The following is a 12,882-nucleotide window of genomic DNA, read 5'->3' on the forward strand; positions in this document are numbered from 1 at the left end:
GACATATTGAGGTCTCCCAGGTCCAGTCCGCAGAACACTGTCCGTGTACGGACAGAATTCTACAGACGTGTGAATGACCCCTAAGACTGGCTTCACACACAGTATGTTGGTCATTTGTGTTACAAAAATCCAGAATGGGTCCCGAAACACAGAAGAATTGCACATACAGCGAGTAAGCATATCCCCAAAAGACAGAAATGCTGCTGACCTATAGATCTGCATTAGTAGCAGACAAGTGGATGCCCTGAAAATATTCCACAAATAAGCGGACCTGTGGTGCAGATTTTTATACCTGTAGCATGTAAATTTCTATGATGGATTTTCACCACACATCTCATCCCTTTTAAAGGCCATGTCCAGACGCTGTATGAACATCGGCCGTTGTTTGACACGGCCAGTGACTGACATGTCAAACAACGGCCGATGTCTCAGGTGTTCACCCGGCCAATACCCACACTCCAATTCTGCCATAGGCCACAATGTAAAGTACGTCCGGGAGCCATACTTTACACTATGTGCACAGACTATGTTGTGTGGCAGCTGTTCAATGAATAGCAGGCGCACAAAATAGACCTGTCAATTATTTTGTGCGGCCGCAGAGAACCCCAGCCGTAGTGTATACAGTGTGTATACACTATGGCCGTAGTTTCATAGGCTACAATATAACCGGCTGCTGTCGACAGACAGTCTTTTGTTTATTGCAAAAATACGTATTGTGAACGTGGCCTAAAGGTGAAAAGTATAGTTAAATCAATCACAAAATCCACGTTACACATGAGTATTCTGCTGTAGATTTAGGACGCAAATTGGTATTAAACTGAGCATGTACGGTATACCAAAGTATCAAATTAACCCCTTTGGGGGAGATTTATCAAACTGGTGTAAAGTAGAATTGTCTTAGTTGCCCCTAGCAACCAATCAGATTCCACTTTTCATTTTTTTAAATAATCTGTGAGGAATGAAGAGTGGAATCTGATTGGTTGCTAGGGGCAACTAAGACAATTTTACTTTACACCAGTTTGATAAATCTCCCCCATTGTGAGAACCTGTGAGCACTTCATAGCTTTTTACGCATACATCACCTAAATCCTCCACATACACGGCTTAGATGACAAAAATGATGCAAAACATAATGCAAAATAGGTACTAAAAGAGAAATAAGCAAAATGTGTGCTTAAAATATTCTAAATGCAAAAGGGATTTCTAAGTATCTCTGGCTAAAATAATAGGATTTTGGAAGCGCTCACATATACAGAGACATTTAGGCTAGAAAGTACAAACACACACGGCTTATACGCTGCGTATTTACTGCTGCGATACGCAGCAGATTAGATCTAAATAACTGAACACAGTATCAAATCTGCTGCGTATCTGCTGTGTGTGTTTGTACCTTTAGGGTATAAACCCACACACCGTATACACAGCGTATTTACTGCTGCGATACGCAGCGAATACGCAGCAAAAACGCAGCAGATTATATCTAAATAACTGAACACAGCATCAAATCTGTACCAACAAATCTGCTGCGTATTTGCTGCGTATTTGTTGCGTATCTGCTGTGTATACGGTGTGTGGGTTTGTACCCTTAGGGTACAAACCCACACACCATATACGCAGCAAATACGCAACAAATACGCAGCAAATACGCAGCAGTTTGATGGTGAAGATTTAATGCTGAGTTCAGTTATTTAGATCTAATCTGCTGCGTTTTTGCTGCGTATTTGTTGCGTTTTTGCTGCGTATTGCAGCAGTAAATACGCTGTGTATACGGTGTGTATACGGTGTGTGGGTTTATACCCTTAGAAAAAGTTATCCTGGGCACAATATAAGGCCAGTGGAAATATCCATGTGTTATATGCACATTAGGCATGCTAATATTCCTGCTTGGAAAAGTTCTGTAGCAAAAGAATAAGATTTGTAAACACTTATCCGATTCTCTGCTACTATAATTTGTTGCAGAGAGATTGGAAGTGAAATCCAGAACCAGTGTATCCAAACAATAAATTATGGATTTAAAATAATAAAATGAAAAAAAAAAAAAAAAAATCATTTCAGAGGACAAAAAAAACAAGAAGAGCAGTTGCCCATAGCAAGCAAGGCGATTTCTTTTTCATTTAAAAAAAATAATTTGGCCTTAAATCTGATTGGTTGCTATGGGCAACTGTTCCACTTGTCCTTTGCACAAGGTTTGATAAATCTCCCCCACCCCTCTTTATTATCTTAATGTTATAAGTATTCTTGGGCATAAGTTATAAAAATGATGAAGTGGCGCATACTGTTGTGGTCATCTAGCTACTCCTGTTCACACCTACAGGCGGTAAGTGCCGCCCCTATTGATGCTGTGATTACACTCTGCGTTTTGCAACCTATTTGCTAGGACCATAAAACCTGCAAATAGATTATGTGATACAGCGTGTGTTACCTCCTGTGTGGATTGCTGGCATTAAAAAAGGTGGTGCTTCCATATTTCTGCATTATAAAAAGAAGTTAAGCCTGTAGCTATGACTGTGACTAAGGGCTCATCTTAAACCTGACAGGCATAGGTTTTTTGGTATAAGTTTTTATTTGGATCCACTGGTGCTGGAGGTCCAATCTCCACTGTAATGATGGACTGGTGAGCTGCGGTTCCTACGTTTACCATTTATTCCATATACATTAATTGTAGCTGCTTTAATCTGAACAAATCCACAGGTAGAACCTGCAGCATTTCTAGTGCGTGTGCATTTAGGCTAAACATTGAACTCTGGTTAATGTGTAGCAGCACAGCAGCTGTTGCCAATGACTTTGCCCTGACATTGAAGTAAACCTTTGTTAGTGTTGGTTAAAGTCCTGCAATGAACAATGAAGCTTACACATTAAAGGAGAAGTCTGGTGAAAATATTTATTAAAGTATTGTATTGCTGCCCAAACGTTTTACAAATCACCAATATACACCTATTACTGGAAATTCTTATAAAGTGCTTTTTTCCGTGCACTTACTACTGCATCAAGGCTTCACTTCCTGGATACCATGGTGATGTCACTTCCTGGATAACATGGTGATGTCACTTCCTGGATAACATGGTGATGTCACTTCCTGGATAACATGGTGATGTCACAACCCAACTCCCAGAGCGGTGCTCAGTGTCCCTCCAGTACCCTGTGTCCCTCAGTGTTCCCCTGCCATCATCCTCTCCAGCAGCCACAGCCCGCATAGCTTTGAGAGTCGGGTTGTGACATCACCATGTTAGGGCCCTATTCCACCGGACGATTATCGTTTGCATAATCGTTAACAATCTCAAACGACCGCTATTGCGAAAGACCTGAAAACGTTCACTCATTTCCATGGAACGATAATCGTTACTTATGCCGTAAAGCCTCCTGTATATTGCAGTGTCATATGCATGGGGCCTATATATTAACACATGAAGCATCACCCATTCTGTATTTGGGAGCCATAGCCATTTTGAGGAATCAGCAAGGAAAGTGTTCTCGCTGAATTCTGCATGGAATCAGCAAGGAAAGTGCTCTGCCCGGAATCACCTCTGGCAAAATTCCAGCCCCTAGGCAGTTACAGACATCTCCAAAGGCCGGGAGTCAAATGCCCAGTGTTCGGGTTCGGAATAGGTTGCCAGCATCAAACCGTTCATTGAGTCCACTCAGCACTACTGACAGTTGCAGTGCCAAAAAGCTAAAATCAGCACTTATCACTACCTTATCTGAGGGCAGTATGCACCTAGTTACAGATTGGCATTAATATAGGAGCTTATGGGTGAGGTAGCAGATGATGTAACTAAATATTGTTTATCAATGCATTGAGTGCTGAAGTGTTATGGGAGACAGCAAAGTGTATAAGATGCAGTACATATTCTACTGACTTCTTCCCAGCTGGCTAAAACCAACAAAAAGCATCCTAATTACATAACCACTATTAATCGGTATAATAGTAAAATGAGCAGAAAGTGAAGAAACAGATGTTTTAGGTTCCTATAGTTACCACAAATACATAGGAGTGACTAGGAATATTCAGATGAACTGCCGGCAGAGAAATATGGAGCAGAGCTGCTTATCTTGTGTATGAGCGGCATGTCAGAACATATCCATTAGAACAGTCATGTCAAAATCTGGCCCATGGTGCAATTATTTTTGGCCCGCCAGGTAATTCAGTTTGAATTACATCTGGCCCGCCATAGCGACTATATAAGACTATTGGGGAGGGCTGGCTACTATATAAGAGACTATGGGGGAGGGCTGGCTACTATATAAGAGACTATGGGGGAGGGCTGGCTACTATATAAGAGACTATGGGGGAGGGCTGGCTACTATATGAGACTATTGTGGAAGGCTGGCTACTATATGAGACTATTGGGGAGGGCTGGCTACTATATAAGAGACTATGGGGAGGGCTGGCTACTATATGGGACACTTGGGGGCTGGCTATTCTGTGGGCCGGCGGAAAGGCGCCCAGATGTGCGGGCAGACAGCTGACGGAATTCCGCGGACATTTTCCGCGAGAATTCCTCAGTCTGAATCCACCCTAAATTTGTAGGGTTTTTAAACAGTTTTCACGGCAGGAATCTTTTATTTATTTCCCCACTGCGTGTGTTCCGGGTCATAAGGGTAGAATCACATATCTACATCCTATTGATTTTAATTTGAAACATGAATGACAGAAATTAAGTGTTGTTTTTTTTCTGCATATAAAGTCACAGGAAACATTTAAAGTTACATGTCAAACCATTACAAAAGTCACTTGAAATACAGGTTTAAAAAACATGAACCTTGCAAAACAGCATATAGGCTGGGTCTTCAGGTTGTGGTAGTCTGCTGCAGAGATAAAAAAAAAAAAAAAACACAAACCAAAAAAAACTGCACTAGTATAACCACTAATTGTCATGGTTCACGAACTTATTGGCTGCACTTTTTTTGTACAGGTGAAGTGTAAAAAACAAAACAAAGGCCAATAACACTAACACTGTAAATGCATGATAAAGCACACTATGTCAATGTGTGAACCCAGCCTAGTTCACTAAACTTAAACTAATTGTCAATTTCCTAAATTACTCAGTAATGAATAGGACTGAAGTTCTAAAGGGTGTAATTCTCTCAATTACCTTAGAAAATATATGTTGTAAAACTTTTATGAGGGGTGGGGTGGTGGTGGGGGATCTTGGCTCCGAGTCAGTCTAGTTGCTCTGACTACCCCCAAGGCAGCCCTAAGGTCTTATTCACACATTCCATGAAGTTTCAAGTTCCATGAAACCCATTGCTTTCTTTGGGCTATTCCCACATTATGTTTTTTTACGGATCGGCAACCTGTTCTTGAGTTTTGATGTTTTTTTTTTTTTTTTTTTTTACAGATCACCGCACAGATTCCCCCATAGTAGTCTATGGGCTCTCTTCCACAGTAACGATAATCGGCCCCATTCGGCAGATTATCGCTCGGTGAAATAGAGAGAACGATCAGCCGATGATCGTGTCATCGGCTGATCGTTCATTTAGGGCCAGACCTAAAATCATTGTTCCCCCACCGCGCATCGCTACGGTTGAATAGCGGTGCGCGGCGGGCGACCGACGATTTTAGAAGCAGCAGCATGCATTACCTGTCAGGTCTTCTGCTCCGCTCCGTCTTCCTCCCCAGGTCCCGCGCGCTCTGGCTTCAGAATGGACTGTCAGCTGACGGAGCGCTCAGCCAATCACAGGCCGGGACCCCCGCGGCCTGTGATTGGCTGAGTGGCCTGTCAGCTGACAGGCCATTCTGAAGCCAGAGCGCGCGGGACCTGGGGAGGAAGACGGAGCGGAGCAGAAGACCTGACAGGTAATGTATGCTGCAAGGGCTGCAAGGACATCGACAAAGATGTCCCTGCAGCCCTCGCTCAACGATCATCGGGCCGTGGAATAGGCCGAGTAAACGAGCGGCGATCTAGCAGATCAGCGCTTGTTTACATCGTTGATCGGGCCCACCTCGGCCCGTGAAATTGTACCCTAACAGATGCATGTTTTTCCACAGATTACATAGATCTGACATCCATGTACATCTGTGCAATCCATGAAAAACACAGATGTGATGTGTTCAAATCTTTAAATTGATCAGTGGAAAATATGGACACTGATGCAAAATGGATGGTTTTTCACAAATCACGGAGGTAGACAGCGGACTTCATTCACGGACCTTGAGGGTGCGTTCACACCTACAGGATCTGCAGCAGATCTGCAGCAGATTTGATGCTGTGTTCAGTTATTTAAATGATATCTGCTGCAGAAAATCAGCTGCAGATCCTGTAGGTGTGAACGCACCATAAAAATCACTGAATAAGTAAACAAGGCTGCCTGGAAAACATGAAAACAGCCATAGGCTGTATCCATGTTTCCCAGGACTCCTCAGGGCTGCGTCCAACTTCTCCAGTCACCAGTAATACAAATGCTGAGTGCTCGGGGTCGCTCATCTCTAGTGTTAATGCGTGCAATAAAAAAAAAAAAAGAAAGCTGTCCAAGCTAAAAAAAAGGGGGGATATGGCAGGCTGTGACATACTTGTATGAACAGAAAACAGGCCTGTTTATGTAAAAATAATAACGGTAGATGAGCACATTTCAGCTGTGCAGACAACCAACAAGGGGGGGGGGTGCACTTCTGCCTTCAAGTTTAACCCCAATAGTGCAGACAGAATATCAAAAGTTAGAGGTCGGAAGAAGAAGGGGGGGAGCTGGTCAAAGGGACTAGTGACCACAACATTATAAGTTTTATTTATCCTTTAATAAAATGCTTAGTAGGGGGGCTACAAAAACAAACTCCAAAAACTAAGAGGACCTTGGGGACACAGACTGGGACAATGCCCTTAGAAGAAAAAGTACACAAGAGAAATTTTTTAAGAACATCATGTGTAGATCTTTAGAACAACACATGCCCTATGGGAATAAACATAGTAGAAATAGAAATGTGGTTAACTACAGCTGTAAGGGATGCGATAAATGATAATACAAAAAACAAGCATTCAGGCTACTAAAACAAGGTGGTACTGGGGAAGCCTTAAAGAAGCAGTTCACTTTTTATTTTTTTCGCCCCCCCCGGGTAGCCGCTGTCATGTATACTTACAGAAGATGATCGGTGTCCCGTTCCCGTCGGTCAGTTCCGTCCCGCGGTGCCGTTCACATCGGGCGCGCGCTCACTTCCGCCGGCTGCTGCGAGTCCTCTTCTCTGCCCAGTGATTATACGCCGGAAGTCACTCGCTTCCATGCATTCTCTATGGAAGCGCGTGACTGCCGGCGTTCAAATGACAAGGGAGAGAAGAGGAGTCACATCGCCGCGGTGCCGTGTGAACGGCACCGCGGGACGGAACTGACCGACGGGAACGGGACACCGATCATCTTCTGTAAGTATACTTGACAGCGGCTACCCGGGGGGGGAGAAAAAAATAAAAAGTGAACTGCTTCTTTAAACAATTATAAGCATAATAATTGTGTAAAAAAAATAAACAAAAAGCAAAAATTGTAAAAAAAAAAAAAAAAAAAAAAGATTGCCACAGAAAGTAAAAAAGAATTCATAAATGCTCTTCCCCTATATAAGTAATGAGACTTAAAACTGGTTGTAAGAGTCTGTGTGTGTCTGTGTCTGTGTGTCTGTGTGTGTGTGTGTGTGGGGGGGGGGGGGGGGGGGGGGGGTATGAGGAGAGGGCCAATCTACTAAATACATTCTTCTCTACTGTATTCACAGAGGAAAATCCTATAACAGATCACACAACTAGGTATTCATGTAAATTGTCCCATAAATCTTACCTGCCTAACACAAGTAGCAAGGCGGCGCCTTAAAAGCATTAAAAATCCATAAATCCCTGGGCCCAAAAGGCATCCCTCCCAACATCCCGCGGATTCTGCCACTTGCTCCCACTTGACTCTCAATCCGTCCCATAGACTCCATTCTATGCTCAGGCAGATTCCTCAGTCCGCCCAAACAATAGTCATGTCCACTCTTTGAGCGGACAGCGGAATCTGCCTGAGCATGGAATGGAGTGTCAAGCAGGAGGCTGTGGACGTTGCGTATCTGGACTTTGTAATTGTCATCTGCCTCTTAAAGGGGTTATCCAGCGTGGGGGCACTTTTTGCGGGGGACCGGGAAGGAGGTGGCTGAAATAAAAGACGTCCACTCACCTCCCCGGTTCCAGCGGCGGATCACTCATCGCGGCTCTCCGGTACCCGGCCGCTTCCTGGTGAATGACGCCGCCCGAGACGCTACGTCTCAGGGCCGCTCAGCCACTCAGTGAAGGAGGCGGGATCAGTTTGAAGTCCGCTCGGATCCAGCCTACTTTACTGAGTGGCTGAGCGGCCCTGAGACGTAGCGCCTCGGGCGGCGTCAGACACCAGGAAGCGGCCGGGAAATGGAGCGCCGCGATGAGTGACCGGCCGCTGGAACCAGGGAGGTGAGTGCACGTCTTTTATTTCAGCCACCTCCTCCCCGGTCCCCCCCAAAAAGTGCCCCCACGCTGGATAACCCCTTTAAGGGTTTTTGTCTTCTTGATCAATACAATAGGGTTTCTGTAGGTTGAACTTGATGGACTCTAGTCTATTTTTCAACATTATTAACTATGTTACTATAGTGACATGTCTGATGTATTTATCGGTCAGGGCCTGGGTGCAGAGACCCACCTCAGTGCTTCTAACAGCTTACCGGGCATAGGATTTTAGAATAAACAGCACGGGAACGGTGCCTATGATGAAGGTAAGAGACATACCTTCATCCTCAGCGTCCTGTGCACACTAGCGAGCCATCAGCAGGTTAGATTAAGCTAACCTGATGACAGTATCCCTCTAAACAGTAAACTTTATAAACATAAGTTTACCTAAGCAAAGCTGAGTGTTGTGATGTTTATTATTTTTTATGTGCTTTTATAAGGTATTTTCTGATTTATATTACTAACATATTGTCACCTAGTGAATAGGGACAGTAGAGTTAAAAAAAAAAAAAAAAAAAAGTAACTACAAGAGTATTCAGTCAATTATGCAACCCTGTTGGGGCGGCGGGGAGGGGTATACATGACTAATACCATGTTTACTTCCATTCAGCCAATAGATGCATTACAATTATGAAACAAAAATATAATAATTGTGAACAATTATATATATTTTTTTATTTTCAAATCTACATAAAAAATGGCAGTTTGAGAAAAGAAAAAGTGGGTGGCAATTCTGAATTTTATGAAATGGTAAAGAGCGTTACCCTATAGAAGCTATAAAAAGTTTACAATTATGAAAAAAAAAATGTGAAATGCAGTTGGGACTATTTATTCTAGAAAGTCTTGTGTATTCTCCAGATACTTTGCACAATGGTATACTTGTGCATCATTCTATAAATCATTAGCTGGTGATCTGGTGATCCAATACTTGGCAGGTAAAGCATATGAAAGCCATTATTTGAAATACTTCACCCTGACACAACCGACAAAGCCAAATACACATCATGTTTTAGGCTATAAAGCAAGAGCCCTTTCACACGTTGCTAAAATTTGTCTGCATTTGCAGAAACATTAATTTCTATGGCCCCATATGCCATTTCAGGCAGACCGCGGACAGCTGCAGATGCACAATCTTACCCGTAGCCATGGGTCTGGAGCAACTGGTGGGACAAGGATGAGAATATGATTTTAGGTGCAGAACCAAAGCTACGGATAGAGCACTACGGATGTGCACCCACAACTGTTTGCAACCTGTACACATCTGCATAGACAGATAAATATCTATTTTTGCATAGACCACAACACACATCTGTAACATGTACAGATGTGTGTGGGCCACAAAACTGAATGGCCATGGGTCTAAAAATTCGGACACAACTTACGGATGTATGAAAGCGGCCTTAGTGATGCACACATTCTGTATTTTCCTGCTAAATTCATAGAAATACTGCACAGATAGGATCAATTTTTAAAGTGTTTCAAAAATGTCAGATTTGCAACGAACTAAAAACACCCCCAAGCTGAAAACTGTAAGATATGATGAAATCATGCAAAAAATGGCAGCCAGAAGCTTTAAAGTAACGCACGTGCACCATTTCTATTATCTGACTTGACATTTCAAGCAGCTACCATAACGACACTAAGTTCCCCCTTGTGCCCAGAGAAGGGTCCTCTACATAGTCACACATTACTTGGCCAGAGCTGTACAGCAGTGTCATACTAGCACAGGTTATATAGCCAAAGCATGAACAAGTTTTGCTACATTTTCCTGGGCTATTTAGATGAACACTATGTGGAATGTTTCTATGTACAGAAGGAGACACATGAAGTCAAAGAAGCGCTTAAGATAACAACAACCAAATGGGGCTAAATTAGTAGGGATCTGAAATACACCCCCACAGAAATCAGCTATGTCAAGGTCTGTAGGGCTGCTTCCACACAACCACAGTACTCATATCTGTATTGTCAATTTGAGATTACTACTTGTTTTTATCATGTCATACTGAACACTGTATTTGAAGGGGAAAAAAACACAAAACAAAACATTTCGCAAAATACATTTTTCCATTTTTTTGGGATCCAACCCCCAACACACACACAGCTTACTAGCTGCCTGGTAATGTGTCAACACACAGAAAACACCTGCTGTTTAGCCATAGGCCAATACCTGGATGACTAACTCTAATCTCACTTTTTAAAGTACCCTGGTTATTCTGGTGAGAAAATATAAATTTTTTTTACATTTTTACTTTGAGTGGCAGCAGTAAGGGACAACACAGCCCCCCCTGTTGTCCTGGGACAGTCAAATCCAGCATCAGCAAAACTGAACTTGAGGTCTATTCTAAAGCATTTTTGCATTAGAACAGACATTACACTTGGGGAAGCCATCTGTGTGAGTAGCGCTGAAGCCGTGACATCCCATAACAGAGCGAGCAGTCACTGACTTATCCCCAATTGTTCAGCAACAGGATGCCATGGTTGCAGAGCTATTGAGAGAAAGCTTCTCCAAGTGTACTATTTATTTAATACTAACATGCAGTGGAAAAGACATCAAGGCTCACTAATGTAACTGTGCTAGGATCAGGGATTGAGCAGCCCTGCATTCCCCAACTGCTGCCATATTAAAAAAAAAAAAAAAATTACATATATTATACACATACACACACAGTTTTAATAACATTTATTACAAAGTTCTATAACTTTATCTAAGAAATAATTTTTTATTTATTTTTTTTACAGATTACAAAACTAACTGTACCAACAAATTAAAATATTCCCCCAGTTAGGCATTACAGTAAAACCATCTTAATGCCAAGTCTGTAATAGTAAAACAAGATGAGCTCACACAACCACATTTATGTATTCTTAGACTAGATAGGACCTGGTAAAGCATGTGGCATTGCAGACATGCTGAGTTATCACACAGTTGTTTATGGTGTTACAGTATAGACAAAAGACTAGTGTGACAGAACTTATCAGCTGGGATGGAGGGGGTGCTATTTTCAAAGCTGCCATGTGTCTGTATTTCATCTGTGTTTCAGGATTTGCTTTGTCATAATCTCTTAGCTTTATCAGCTTTTTCAATGCAAATGAAAAGAAAAAAAGAACCTTACAATTATGCCTTGTCATAATTTCTCCATTTATCAGAATCCGACTATTATAAACATTATTTTACTATGTAATAAGCAGGAATAAAACAGTTTCATAAAGTCACTATAAAACCAAAACACAATGTAATATAGTGCAAGATAAAATATCCAGATCCACAATGAGTTTTATTGTTGTAATACCAAGACCTGTAATGTACAGTACAGAAAAGCAAGCAGAAGCAGAATAAAGGACGTGGCACATGTACTTACTGTTCGTGAAAGTCCAACATTGGTGGCTCAAACCGTATTGGCCTACAGTTCCCTCTGTGTAAGGACACACTGTGGAAAAAGAGAAAAACCCATAAAAAAGGGCACAACAGAAAGCCCATGTTGTCAGAGCAGTGGTGTACTTGTGAGTTCCTCTCACAATGAAATGCCCAAAGGACTACACTAGGTAGATCTCAAGAAGGGGGAACTTGACAAACTAGTTTGGTTAGAGCAGAAAGCTGCAGCTACGGAACCAAACCACTTGGTAACCCTGTTTATAGAAACCATGCCGTCCTGGCTTCAAGTCCCTTCTGTGTCTATTCATTGTGTCCATGCGACGTTCCTCTGACACACACACTGTTCAGACAGTAAATATACTAATATTTTTATGACAAAGGGAGTCTTGTCATAAGAGCACAGCTAAAAAATAACTAGAGGGAGAGGGGATGGGCGCGCAGTAATATACTATATGCAGGAGAGAAAAAAATACAAATTATAGCTGTAATGTAAGAAAGGCTCCAATGACTAAGGGTTCCTGTACACAAAGATTTATCTGACAGATTTCTGAAGCCAAAGCCAGGAACAGACAGTCTTTCCTTGTGATCTGTTCTGTTTATAGTCCGTTCCTGGCTTTGGCTTCAAAAATCTGTCAGATAAATCTCTGTGTAAAAGGCACCCTAGGGGCCCTTGCACACTAAGGAAATCAAGTGGATAAATTGCCACGGATTCCGTGCACGATCCTGCTTGACTCTCCGCCCATCCCATAGACTCCATTCTATGCTTGGGTGGATTCAGCCATCCGCCTAAAGAATTGACATGTCAATTCTTTGGGCGGATGGCTAAATCCACCTGAGCATACAATGGAGTCTATGGGATCCGCGAAACTTCAAGCGGGATCATTGGGGGGGGGTTAGGAGATGGAATCCGGCAAGTTATCCGCGTGATTTCCGTAGAGTGCAAGGGCCCTTAGTCTGGAAGATTAGGAAGACAAAAAATAAGCGACAACTGCACATGTAGTGGCTCACCATAGAAAGAGTGTATTATAAGAACTTTAACCAGAACACCACTGCCAAATCTTACAATCTTTATTAGTAGTTTTG

At 42.4% G+C, this 12,882-nt stretch overlaps 1 protein-coding gene across 3 annotated transcripts in view; it reads right to left on the reverse strand.

Moving 5' to 3' along the window:
• The window catches only part of TMEM131 (transmembrane protein 131), a 134,416-nt gene that overhangs the window by 61,451 nt on the left and 60,083 nt on the right, over window positions 1-12,882 (reverse strand). For all 3 annotated transcript variants that reach the window (XM_069970850.1, XM_069970849.1, XM_069970848.1), the window contains exon 4: window positions 11,786-11,854. In XM_069970850.1, the coding sequence (XP_069826951.1) occupies window positions 11,786-11,854 (69 nt within the window). The remainder of the gene's footprint in view (window positions 1-11,785; window positions 11,855-12,882) is intronic.

Source organism: Dendropsophus ebraccatus, chromosome 5, assembly GCF_027789765.1.
Source record: "Dendropsophus ebraccatus isolate aDenEbr1 chromosome 5, aDenEbr1.pat, whole genome shotgun sequence".
NCBI lineage: Eukaryota > Metazoa > Chordata > Amphibia > Anura > Hylidae > Dendropsophus > Dendropsophus ebraccatus.